This window comes from Heloderma suspectum, chromosome 16 (genome assembly GCF_057233095.1).
Source record: "Heloderma suspectum isolate Gila_16-S chromosome 16, 16-S_ref, whole genome shotgun sequence".
NCBI lineage: Eukaryota > Metazoa > Chordata > Lepidosauria > Squamata > Helodermatidae > Heloderma > Heloderma suspectum.
In genome coordinates, this window is record NC_139473.1 from 3961619 (window position 1) to 3975193 (window position 13575).

General features: G+C 44.7%; 1 protein-coding gene across 1 annotated transcript in view; it reads right to left on the reverse strand.

The window, feature by feature from the left end:
• Positions 1–1242: 1242 nt before the first annotated feature.
• Positions 1243–13575, reverse strand: part of LHFPL7 (LHFPL tetraspan subfamily member 7) — an 84879-nt gene continuing 72546 nt past the window's right edge. Inside the window, exon 3 of the mRNA XM_084823106.1 lies at positions 1243–6256. Within this exon, the coding sequence (XP_084679232.1) occupies positions 6030–6256 (227 nt within the window). The 3' untranslated portion in view covers positions 1243–6029. The remainder of the gene's footprint in view (positions 6257–13575) is intronic.

Below are 13575 nucleotides of genomic sequence, written 5' to 3' on the forward strand. Positions count from 1 at the left end.
GCAAAAGACGATAAAACCTTTCTTGTAAAGCTGTTGAATATCTAAGTAAACCAAAAACCATTTAAAATATAGCGATCACATATTAAAACCTAACCAGAGGTATCAAGGGAGCCACATATGGCCTGAAATGAGTGCCGAGGTGGGCTTACTAAAGCTGAAAGCTTAGTACGGAACATTACAAAGGGAAAGGCGAGGGAGTTTCAACACCGAATGGAACAAGGATACTGTGGAAATTTTCATATCTCCATGTCTCTTTGGTAGTTTTTTTTTCAATGAAATTGCTAGGTTGGTCCCCTATCTCAGTTATTGCTGAGAATGGAATTTAAACTAACTTTTCTGCATTTAGAATGTATTTGGGCACTTAGTTCAAGTAATCGTAGCAGAAAAAAATAACTAATTTCACTACTACCTCAAATGGATTAGAAGTAATCACAAAATCAATACTAATTCAAAACTATTACCCGTTTGCCTTTTCAGTGCAGTTTCATGAAATTGCTCTGAGTATGCAGCTTTTTAAATGATTCCAAATATTAACCATCTATTTCATCTAATAAAACAAAATGCTTTTAAAATCAACCCTAACTGCTAATCAGAGTAAATTATAGAGCCAAATCCTCCATTGCCCTGAATATTTGGTAGAAGATTACCAGTACTTTTAAGATCTGTTTTAAATACCATTTTTGATGGTACTGAAGATAAAAACAAATTAGAGTTGACTTTTTTCCTTGAACAAGTGCAGCCACACAGAGATGCAAAATCAGAGAGGTGGCCCAGGATGGGGTTGTTTTCCTGCCTGCTGGGGAAAGGATACGGGGATCTTGCATCTCTTTCCTTGCAGGGAAAAAGCAGCTTGGAGAGAGCAATTTTGATGGGCAAGACAGCCCATGGGGAAAGGGATACTCTGGGCCGATGGAAATGGTAGCCGTGACTGCAGCTTCACTCCACAGCACCCCTGCTTTGAAAAGAACAAGAAAAAGCGCCAGCAAGAGTTCAAAGCTTTCAGACCACTGTCATCTGCAGGACCTTAGGTTCGCAGGGGGCCCAGACCTGTGCCCACTAGTCTGGCCCTGGTGGTGCCAATGAGCATCCACATGCACACTAGACCAAAGCCATCACGATCTGCCTGTCACTGACACTTCCACATTTATCTGATACTATCCCGCCCCCGCCCCTCCTCCTCTTATCGTAGCTGCACATACTTGGGTTTTCTGAGATGATGCAAAAATGAAAGCAAACTCTATTGACAGCATGAATCACTTTATTATAACACAGTGTTGGCAAATCAGAAATTTCACATTTCAAATCATCATTTTTATTCCACAAGTCAAATACAAGGGAGCAGGGGAGTTAATAGTCTAGAAAAAGGACCACCTAGACAAAATACAGAAACCACAGCCATGGAAAATACAGCTTTTAGTTACACATAAAAATTATATTTATATAGATTTATAGATATAGATTTAGAATAAAACTTGAACCTGAACCAGTCATTTGTTGCTGTTTTAAAGAAAGAACCCCCCCTATTATGCACAATTTAACTTGCAGACTGAACATGTTAAAAAAGAAAAGAAAAGTGATTTCTCAGTGCTAGCGAAAGTATTGGTAGTTACTTTCCCAGGGGAGTCTTTGTAGTAATATATCTTTGCATACTCTGGATTCAGTCAATGATTATGTTTGCGTGCAGCTTATGTGCAGTTTTGCAACCTGGATCTCTAGGGGTGCCTTACATTTGCCTAACCACTTCGTGGCAAAATTATCCGCATCAGCAAAGGATGCTTGCAAGGAGGCAAGGCCACCAGAAAACTTAATCTTGCAGAGACACAATGCATAGTCTCCCCAAGAGTGGGTGGGTTTCACAGAAGCACTTACTGAGTCGTAGCTGCTCTCGTGTGGTATGCCACCTGGAAATGACTGATGGGGAGGAATCATGGTGTGCATACATATGTGTCTCTCTGCGCATGGCTTTGAATATTTGGAGGAACAGGAAGTATGAGGCACTTGTGCTTCCTGTTCCTGCCCTGTTTCTCTGAATGTCTACTCTCTTTTGGAGACTTCCACAAGAGCAATGGGATGGATGCAAAAGGTTCCTTTCCTCCGAAGAAGGAAGACTCCTTCTGTTGGAGGAAGAGAACCACTGAATCCAGTCCAATGGTCCTATGGCAAAAATGATGGCAGCCAACTGATTATGCTCATCCTTTTACAGAAAAAAAGCATAGCCGCTACTTTTTTCTACTTGAATAGCCAGGACTATCACTCAAATTTAAGACAATTGTTCCCCATGTTTCAAGTAGCATTAACAAACTGTACTTTTAAAAAATGGTATTTCAAATTATACAAAAGAATACAAAATGGAAGCACTGGTCTATGTTTTCCGATATATACTTGAAGAGAAAAACAATAATAATAACAATAATAATAATAATTTTTGACATCATTACTATGTTCGAGTTCTAGAAACCAGCTTTAAATAGGAAATAGTTTTGGTTATAACAGTATTTTGTACAGATCCTTTAAAAAACAAAATACAAACTTATTAGATTCTGCCGACTCAGAATAAGCATTGTGGAATGCACCAAAACCCATTTGGGCTAACATAATTCCCAGTTTTTGCAAAAACAAATTTTCTTGTGCATGCCAACAAATCACTTTTCTAGTGAAACACTTAAGTGAACAGTTGTAAACATTACACAAAACTGATTTCTTAAAAAACAACACACACACACATACAGAGAAATACAGTTTTTACAACATTGTACAACATTTTCACTGGCTGATGAACATTTTGACTTAATGGTCGTTATTGATCCCGTTGCGTGAATTTGTTCTATTGTTAAAAGGCACAGGTTGGTTAGGAAAGAAAAGACTGCATGTGTCCATTTTCCCACTCCCTCTGTCCATCTCTCTCTCTCTTGTCATTAAGGATTTTCTTTCTACCCGGGAGTCACTTTTCTTTTATTCCCCGCCTTATTAAACATTTATGAGAAAATTCCCAAACTCCTCTAGACATTTATATCGAGAGAAGCATACAATGCTACCAACAACATTGGTTGTCCCAGAGAAATCCAGAAGCTATCCTGCTCATGAAAGTAACTAAACAGCACTGCAACCACATAGGCTCTGGATCCTGGAAGGATCCCGTCAAGCATGAAACGACAATGCATGTTAATAAGTGAATGACCAGTTTAAGACAGTTTAGTGAAACACAGCACCTGCATCAAGGGTTGGAATGGCTGGGCGCCCCACAGGGGCCCCGGACAAGAGCCCCCTGGAGTTGCTCCTGTTCTTCACCATTGCAGTCTGCTTGTTCGCCTGTCTCTTGGTCTGGCCCAGACAGCGGCGATGGTGAGGAGGAGGAGCAATAGATGCTGCTGCCTACTTACTCACTGGCTCTCTACCTATCAAGCGAGTGGTAGCAATGGGGGGGAGGAGGAGGAGGAGGAGGAGGAGGAGGAGGAGGAAGAGCACTTAGTGACAATAGTGGTGAGAAGGGAGCCTCGCTGAGGGAGGAGGGGGTCCGTGGGGGTGCCTTGCCCAAAGGCCCTCAAAAACCTAGAGCTGGCACTGGTTAGATGTTACCATTTCCACCTTCCTCAGTGAGGCAGGAAGGGGGAAGCAGAAACATTTCTCTAAACAGTCTTAAACCGATCTCTGGTTGAAGCAGGACAGCAGCTGACCCTGCTCACCCACAGTCCAAAGATACACGGTACTGTTGCCAATAAACAGTCTGATGCAGATGATCAAAGCCAGAAGTCTTGGTTGTAAACGAAACCAAGATGGGATATGATCAGCGACCCAGTTGCTTTTTGTTTTAAGGCAAATGGTGCGTTCGTTACAACAGTCGCCTGGGGCAGCAAAACCACCGCAAATCCATCTCTGCAACTAGCGTCCCTCAAATAGCTTTGTCTTCCCCGTGCCAGGTCCCGTTTTGTTAGGACAGGAGAGAAAGAGCCAGCTGTACCGACAAAGACTTCTATCTTATATCGCACATGGAGACTGTGACCCTAAGAACCCTTACCTGAGTAGCATGTTCTGGCAAAAAAATCGCCCAGGCATCTATATCCGTGCACGCAAGGGTCGGCTGCCGGCCACGTTTCAATGGACCTACAAGTCTCAGCATGAAAACAACGCTCGTCCCTCTTTCTCTCTTTCCAACTAGCATCCTTGCGACCTGTGGACAATTTCTGGCATCCAAACGTGTATTTTTAGATAAGTGGCTTAACTCCTCTAATCCTCGCACATGTACAGAAGAACATAAGCCCTGTAGAATCAGGCCAAAGGCCTATGTAATCTAGCGTTCTGCCCACAAAATGGCCAACCCCAGGCCCCAATGGGAAGCTACAAGCAGAAGCAAGCTCGCTCGTAGAGGCCAAATGATTTTCACCAGCCGCAAACCTATGGGCGACTACTCCCCAATATGTAGAAAGGGCAGAGCTGAGCCCAAATTCTCTTTGTTACAGACGTTTTCTTTTTTAAGTAAGTAAAAATGAATAATTATTGCTTAAAGAAACCAAATAAGCAAACCTGCATTGTTTTTAGTGGCTCAAATGACTGCATATTAAAAAAAAATGTAGTTCAAATTAATTAATTGAATTAGGACATTTCTAATCTGCCCAATAACTAAAGTTTTCTGGGGGGATTACAACCAGAATTAATTAAATGAATTAACTGGTTTAAAGGCAGCAACAGTCTCTAGTGTGTCCATTCTTAAGATGGCAGTAGATTGGCGGTACCACATAGGGAGAGCTAGAGAGGCATCTCTTGCATCCCGGTGTTTCCACACCACATGCTCAGGAATACCTGCATTTGTGGCCAAATCAGTGACGCAGACACAGCGAGCCATTTTTCTAAGCAATTACAACGGGTGAATGCACCAGGTATGCATGCCAAAGGTACTATACCACTTAGTGTTTTTTTTAAGGTGCAAGGAGAGACATTTTGATGTGTTTTCATAACATCGTTGAACTCTAGACGCCCATTCAGGGGAAAATTGTTTCTGATCATGGAGGTTTCATTCAGCCATGACTAGATGAGAGACAAGGCAGTGCTGCCGGATCTTTAATAGGCATGAAAAGAAGGAATTTCAGCTGGTGTAGCTTGCCATAAAATTCCCTCTCCTGCACAGCTGTTAAAGACGTGAGCACCTGCACTCTTTTTTCACTTGAACACCTTGCTAGTAGCCATGGATCACCTTACCCTCCATAAATTTGTGAAATCTCCTTTTAAAGCCATCTAACTTGGTGGTTGTCACAGAAAGGATGAGAGGTTAAGTAGTAACAACAACACATTTTCTCTCTCATTCATATAAATTGCAAGAGTGGCCCTTTAAGCCATGCTGAGAATCTTGCTGACTCTTTCTGAAACGGTGTCCCTGAATATTAGCCACGTGTTCTTTGACACCAAAACACCCACTTAACCAAAAACAAGATAAGAACTCCAGTAGCCAGTCCAGAGAGCTATACTTTTGACTGCAAAAAAAATAAGAGGCGTCCCTGTACATTTTCAACATTCAAATGCACGGATTTAATGACACCCCTTTTTCGTGACACACCATGTTTTGCCCTGACCAAATGAACCTAGCAGGCACGCCCTCCAATTCATCACCACTTATTGTAGAATAGAACTCACAAAACAGCACAACTGGATTGAAAACGGCTGTGTTCAGAAAAGTTCAGATATTTTAACAGCAGGATACAAAAGTGAATTGAGGCTTTAAAAAAGATTTGAGACACCAAAGACACTGGGAGGTAGACAGATATTGAGGATAAAACTGCGTTCATTCTTCTTCTAATTTTTCGAGGCGTCCACCCATTATATATATTCAAGGCAGCATGTCCACTGCTTGCAGATCCGTATTTTTTTTTCATGTGTATATGGAAGACTCATCAACGCACTTTGGGCCTTTTGTGGCAAACTCAAGAGCTCCCTTGCCCTCACTTCTTTAAGCAACAAAGCTAAGTGGAAGCGCTCTGATACTTTGCTGTCCGTGGATTTCAGACACGAGCATTTGATTGTTAAATATGGACAAAATGCTATAAAATTGTGGGTATTGGTGTGGGAGAGGCATGCTCTTTGGCTGCATATTTCGCAAAGAACGGCAGAAAGACAGACAACATGACGCCGACAATTGCCAACATGTACCCCCATCCGATTTGGCAATCGCCTGCATAGTAGATGCTCGAATCCTCACAGTATCTCCTCACGGTGGCAGAGCTGAGGCCAAAAGGATAGACCAGAAGACCAAATCCCATGATGAACACTAGGGGAAGAAAAGAAAGGAGGAAGAGGAGGAGGAGAATAAGTCAGTATTATTAAAAGGATTTTCCACAATAAGTTTCACGTATTACATTCTTACCCCTCTAAAACAGGGGTGCAGGACTGCCAGATCTGGCCTGCCTGGGATCCCAAATCTAGCCCCCCTCGGATCCCCAGATGGTTACATGATCATGTTATATATTTTTAATGGCCTTATGGTTTTTAATCCCTGCAAGTGGCCTTAATCCTGCAAGAAAAGTGGGATTAAAAAATCATAAAATCAGAGCAACTGGACAATCCCCACAAGAATTGGGTATCCCAAAGTCTGGCAAAAGTCACCTGGCCTTTTAAAAGATGAGGTTCCTAGGTTGAAAGCATGCAGGATCCAGTCCAGGCATATTCTTTTACCAGTTCTGAGAAATCTATTGTTGACTAGATTATTCATTTTATCCAAGGAAATGCCTCTCGGAAGTTTAAAAGGAAAAAGAAGTGTGTGCAGGGGAGCACCATGGGAATGTCAGAACAAGATCTGTCCAAACATGAAATAAGCTAATAAGTTTCTGTCGGCTTTGCTATCCCCTCAGGCATGTAGGAAAATAAACTCATTAAACTCTGTTGCATGAACGGCACTGTGATCTTCCTTTTCCCCATTACCAAAGCCCAGAAGATTCAATAAACTACCATTGTGGGTGAAAGGCAGCTATTCAGACATGTTACTAATGACTGCTTAATAGCACTGTCCATCAGCGGAGTCATTAGCTGGGGGAATTCACAGAAGAAACAGTGGGAACTCTGTTATAGCTACTCCATGGACTGCTCTTCCCCCAATGTAGTTCAGAAACACCCCCGACCACCATTAACCCCCCCCCCCCAAACTTCAGGATTCAACATGTTACCATGTTTGGCCCTGAAATTCCATCCCATTTGCCAGTGATTTTCATTCAGCCCAGGTAGGGCCTGGTGAGCGGTAATTCAGACCCCCACTGAAGATCATTTCTGCACCCCTGGACTGGGGCTTTGCAGAAAAGGTGGCTTTAGGGGTGAGATTCGGGGCTATGGAAGGTTGGTGACATTTTAGGCAGCAGTTCCAGGCATAAGGGCCGTGTCGTTTGATGGAGCAGAAGTCCTTGTGGGGGCCTGGGACTGGCAGAGGTGGGCAAGCAGAGCTCACAGGTAGGACAGGCTGGGAGATAAAAGCAGAGAGATAAGGGCAGGTGGGGGTGGGAGGAGGTGAGACCACAGAATGCAGTTATTATACGTATCATGCGTGGTGCTTGGTGCTTGGCCAGCCACCTGCTACGCTCTGTCAGAATGTGCCCCTATATAAAAAAAAATCTATCTGCAAGATAATCAAGTGACTCCTCTGAGCTCACCAACATACCTGACCTCGTTCACCTTTGCTGAGCCGGTTGCAACCTGACTCAGACCATTCATTTATTTTGTTGCCACAGTCCTTCCAACACTTAATCCTCACTCCGCACCCCCCACCCAGTTAAGAATCCCTTACTCGAGTCCTTCACCCAAAAAGTCATTGTCAGCTGCAAGATGGTTTATCGCCAAGAGTGCAAGCATTAATTTAACAGAAGGTCACCTTTTATTTCTGCTTTCTAATCTTCCAGACTTCGGGAGAGTGAGGGTGTCATTTCCCCTGGCTGTACGTTACCTGAGCTGTACAGTAGCAGAGAGTTTCCACTCTATATACAACCTTCTTCGGGTGGATTTATAACCTGGCTGTAAAACATTCATTCCCAGTTGAAATCAGGCAGGGAAAACTTAGTTCTGCAGCTTCTGCTTAACCAGGGGAGGGAGAGCACACCGGAAGGCACCATACACCGTGACGGGCTAGTTGTCTGCCTAGTTCAGTACTGTCTACCCTGACTGGTGGGATGTCCCATTCTGTGGTTACTTGAGGCTCCCAAGGAATCCAGTAGCATCTGATGGAGTCAGGTGTGGGTGAGTAAAATCCAATCTGGTAGGAAGAGTCAAGCCACAATAAGCAAGGTCAGATTAGGCAGATATAATCCAGTCAAGACGGACAAATCAAGGCAGAAACCCGCTTGAACAGAGGGTGGAAGAAAACAGGACCTCGGATAGCTCTACATGGATCCTGCTTGCTGGAACTCTCTCTGACTAGGACAGGGGGTGGGCAGCATGTGGCCTTCCGCCGTCCCCCCCCCCAAAATTTTTGGAATGGCTCTGGAGCACCCCAATGGCCACATTTTGCTTGTTTGCAAGGTACGTTTGGCCGTCCGGGTGCTCTGCAGCCGCCATGGGGTGCCCACAGGGTTAAATGTAGCTTGGAAACAAGCTAAATTAATAGTTGTGCTGCTCGGTAGTGCTATAGAGCAGTTTGCCGCTGAATTTTGGTGGAAAACCAGCAATTTTGGCAGTGGACTGCAGCCTGCACAATGGGGGTCAAAAATGGCCCCCAGACCTCCAGAAGTTGCCCACCCCTGTACTAGGGCAGTAGGGGGATGGGTAGGATAGTCACTGTCTCATTCAGGGCTCTCTTGGCCAGAGGACATAGTCCTGCCATCGTCCTCTGGCTGACAGGATGTGTCCCCAGCCAAACTTCCATTTCCTTAGCCTTGCAGATGTCTCAGGCTACAAAATCAAGTGAAGGCCCTTTAATAGACAAGTCACCTCCACCAGGAGGGGCAGAGCTGACAACAGGACAGGTGTTGTCAGCCTACATAAGACGTCACCTGGCTTTAGCTCCCTGCTGAGACAACATCCTCCTGTTGTCCTAGCAGGAGAGAGCTCCAGCCAGCAGGGCTCACTGGGAGCTCTCCAAGGTCCTGCTTTCTTTGTGCCTTGATCTAGCTACCCGCTTCCCCTGCTCAAGGGACCACAGAAGAGGACAGACTTGCATCGTGACAGGGAACGGGGGGAAACCGGAACGCATCGTGATAAGGAGCACGGGGAAACTGGAATGCATTGTATCTTAAAAACTGAGCTTGGTGATCGTCATGGGCTGAAGGATTCTGCGCAGGTGGCCTTCCCACCAAACACTGCCTCCATCTGCAGCTGCCTCTGCCCACCTGCTAGTCTTTCTTGGGCCAGAATGGTGTCATTAAAACCAGAATCTTTCACCCTCAAATCTTTCAGTATGTAGCAGAGGACTCTGATGAGACCCAGGCTGCTTCCTTGGGTATAGGACACAAAGGGCTTCATTCAGGGCTCTCCTGGCCAGAGCACACAGCCCTGGAGCCATCCTCTGACTTCTGGGACAGAGTGGGATTGAGGCCAATTACCCATAATATTGGAGTCTCTAATGTGACACTCATATTGCCAATGTAGCCACAGACCCCTCTCTTGGTGCCTGCCAGGCCTTCCTTTCCCTCCTGATTTTTTTTTTATCTCTTAATGTTTTTAAAATTAAAACATTTCATTTTCTTTAAGTGGGAGGCTGGCTTGACGCAAGGTGAAATGCTGCCTTCCGGAGCAGTCTTTATTTGGGTTCAAAAGAGGGTTTTTGTGTTTTGGAGCTCAGCTTTAGACTTTGATTCCTGGGCAAGTTTCATTTCTTTCAGCCTTGCCAATTTGCCTCCTGGGAAATGGGTGTTTTGTGACCAGCTGCGCCCACCATGGTGGCCATTTTAGGAATCGGCAAATTGCCCCATGGCAGCCATTTTGTGAGAACACCCATGGCACTCTCTCAAAACTCCAAATGTACCCACCGACCCAAAAGGCTGGGGACCTTAATACAATCCAGGTCTCCCTGTCAATTATTCTATGCAAAGGAACCAGAGTGCCTTGCAGGTACCCGTTAATCTCGCCGGTCTTGCTATAATAAGCTGCAGCCAGGTGCCACAATTTTTAGAAGCCTCAAATACTGTTTTTCATTCATTGTCAGTCCTGAACCCACATGCTTATCCTTCTGAAATTTTGCAGGGAACGTACACAAAGGGCAGCTCTCTGTTCTGTGCCCAATTCCCACAAAGCCACAGAAGGCAGTGCACCCTTGTTCCTAAAAATTCTCCAGACCTTATAGGCTGCTTGCACAAGACCCCCTCCATCTATTTAACCTGAAATTTAAAGGGTTCATCCTTTCAGAAGAGGCTTGTTGTTCTTGTTCAGTTGTTCAGTCGTGTCCGACTCTTCGTGACCCCATGGACCATAGCACGCCAGGCCTTCCTGTCCTGCGCTCTCTCCCGGAGCGTGCTCAAGTTCAGAAGAGGCTACTCAGCCTGCAAATGTCATCCCACTCTGCCCCGCTCCCAAAATATCATAATCATTGATTTTGTTTCCTTCTTGAAAAAGACTCCAGCTTAAAAGATGCCCAATGCATTTTATTTTGTATGAAGGATCATTCAAGTTATCTGATGCCCGATCTGCAGAATGAAGTTGTATAGCCCAGAGGCAGCTTTGGAACCTCACTGAGAACTGGGATGTTGTGAAGCCCAGTCTGGTCTTGGCCAATGGTTTTTAATCCACTCCCTGCCTCACCTAGATATTCTAGAATCCTTCCAATTACATTGGAACCAAACTCTCTTGCCATAGAATAAGTAATGGATCTTTGGCTAAAACTAAACTTAAAAAAAGTGGAAAGCTTAAGACTGGAAGTGCCAAATAAAATTAAACTCTGCCACCTCCTGTAATAATGACTCATGGACGGAAGAGCTAGCACCATATAGGAGAAGGGAACTAACTAACTGAGGGAGGTTTCTGGGCAGTCTTCAAAGGCAGGCCCATGTTTGATGCGCTGCAGCAGTCTAATCTAGAAGTTAGCCAGGCATTGATAATTGTGGTTAAAAAGAAGCAATTGTAATTCACAGTAGAGTTTCTAGATGGCAGCAGAATCTAGGTCTCGACCGACTTAATGCATGGGAAATAGTCCATGACTTGTCATTAAGCATCTCTGCTAAGGAAGCATGTTATGACAGGAATTCTCTGTGCCCAAATGGGGAGAAAATGGAGCTAAGGTTTGTTTTGGGTCTCCAAGGTGAGTGGGAGAGACCAACCTGAAAGCCCTGTTCGCAATCAGCCAAAGGAACCTATGGTTTTATTTCAGGCGGCCTACGGTTTAGATGTCGAACATGATAATTGTTGCGTTATCAAAAGTGGAAACCAAAGATCAGTGTCTCCCAAGGTTTTTATTTAAAAATAATAATTAAAAAACACCCTAGCAAACAAACCTTACCTGGTGTGCTAACTTTGTACCTGCCTTTTGCTGCCACCACCACTAAAGCTCATAAGATAGCCTACACAAAGTTAGCGATGTGTGTACAAACAAAACTCAACTCTGTTGACATTTTCCAAATTCCACGCTGACGCTCGTTCCATTTCATGTTTGTATCAGATTCCGATCTTTGTTTTTTCTTTTCACATGAAAATTAGCATGTTTTTCTGTGTATTTTCCCCAAATGAATGCTGCTGTTGCGTGCATCTTTGAAATAGATGCATTCTTCTCCCATTGATTAAAGTGTGTTGTATGCATTTTTCAAAAGTGCAATTTTTTCATGCATATTTTTAAAAGCATGCATGCTGCCAAATGTGTTGGGGGGGCTGTGAATCACATTGCAAGCTCAAAAATGTACAGTCTTCGAGCACAGATTGCATCTGAGTCCGTGTTCAGCCCAGCTGGGTAAATCCTGATCAAACATGAACTGGAACGAATTTATCATATGTCCCTGCACAAAGCCCATTTTTAACACTGCCACACTGCCTTATAAAAATGTCCTTGTCCACGGTCTACAACCCATCCTGGGCCATGACGCTTCCCTCTTGCAGGCCTTGGTAGGGGCCAGCCCTGTCTTTGCTTACATATCCCCTATCTAAAACTGCTACTCACCAGCCACAAGAGATCCCCATAAGAGAGACATGAATAGTAGGGGCCAGTTCCTGTGACAATCCCAGATGCTACCTCTTTCCTCGTGTCTACTCTGGTAACACTATTAGAGGACCTAAATAACGCTGACCACAACATCAAGGGTTCATACACTAACTCATCTTCCAACATCATGTCATTTGCCAGAAATGGCCTTCTGCATTCTACATAGGACAAACCAGTCAGTCTCTCTGCAAAAAGAAAAGAAAAGAGGATAAACTGACACCAATCTAACACTGGAAACCAGCAGGAGAACCTGAGGCAGGGAGCAGATAAAAATTATTGGCCAAAGCCAGACTGGGCTTCACAGGATCCTAGTCCTCAGTGAGGTGCCAAAGTGGCATCTGGACTACCACCTTCTGGGATAACTCTGTGACTGATCTTAAAAGTGGCTGTTCTTGAGCATAAGAGCCCTGCTGGATCAGACCAAGGGTCCATCTAGTCCAGCATTCTGTTCACACAGCGGCCAACAAATGCCCCTAATGGGAAGCTCACAAGCAGGACATGAGCGCAACTGCACCCTCCTGCCCATGTTCCCCAGCAACTGGCATATATAGGCATACTGTTTCTGATCCTGGAGGTAACATATAGCTATCACAACTAGTCGCCATTGATAGCCTTCTTCTCCATGAAACTAGTAACCACTGATAGCCTTCTCCTCGGTGAATTTCTCTAAAGCTCTTTTAAAGCCGTCCAAAGGGACTTCAAAGGGAGACTCCTGCATGAAACTGTTGAATTGCAACTTCTCAAGAAATCCAATTCTAACACTGACAGGGCAGCATTTTGGCAATTTGGGAAGGGGCTGCTTCTCCATTTCCCCTCCCCTCCCAGAATGCCTTTCAGAACAATGCTACATCAGGAAGTAGCATCATTTCGTGGCATTCTGGGTAAAAAATGTAAACAAATGCCAGCTGGTGTGCCAGTAAGTTCCTCTCCCCAATCTGAAATTTGCCCCAGTGCCCAAAATGCAGGAGAGGGAAGGCAGTTTTGCCCCCCCCCACCTCCTCCCAAATTCAGCCAAAAGCTCTTGGTGGAAAACCTTTTGGCACAGCCCACTTGGTCATGTGTGTGTTCGGTCACCTTAGGCGAGCCTCTCTCTCCCTCAGCTTTCCCAATAGGTGGGTAATTATAGTGATCTACCTCACAGGGTTGTTGTATGGCCAACTACAATGATGCTGGGAGTGCTTTGAATGCTCCCACGCTGCTGTGTGTTTTATTCTGGAGGCCTTGTGGGAAAAGCAAAGCTTTTAACGGGCGGTGACTGAAAGCTGCCGCCAAAAGCCAAGGGAACACCAAAGCAGGCGGGGTGGAGGTTCCCTATAACACAATCCTGAACTCCCTATCAATTATTCTACCAAAAGGAGCCCACATGACCAGCAGGCAGCACCAGGCAATCTCGCCTGTCTCGCTATAAAAAAAAGCTACAGCCAGCCGCCCCCATAAAAGGCGTCTGCAGTTCTGGTATCTTCCTCCTTTTCATGGTCTCTCCCTTT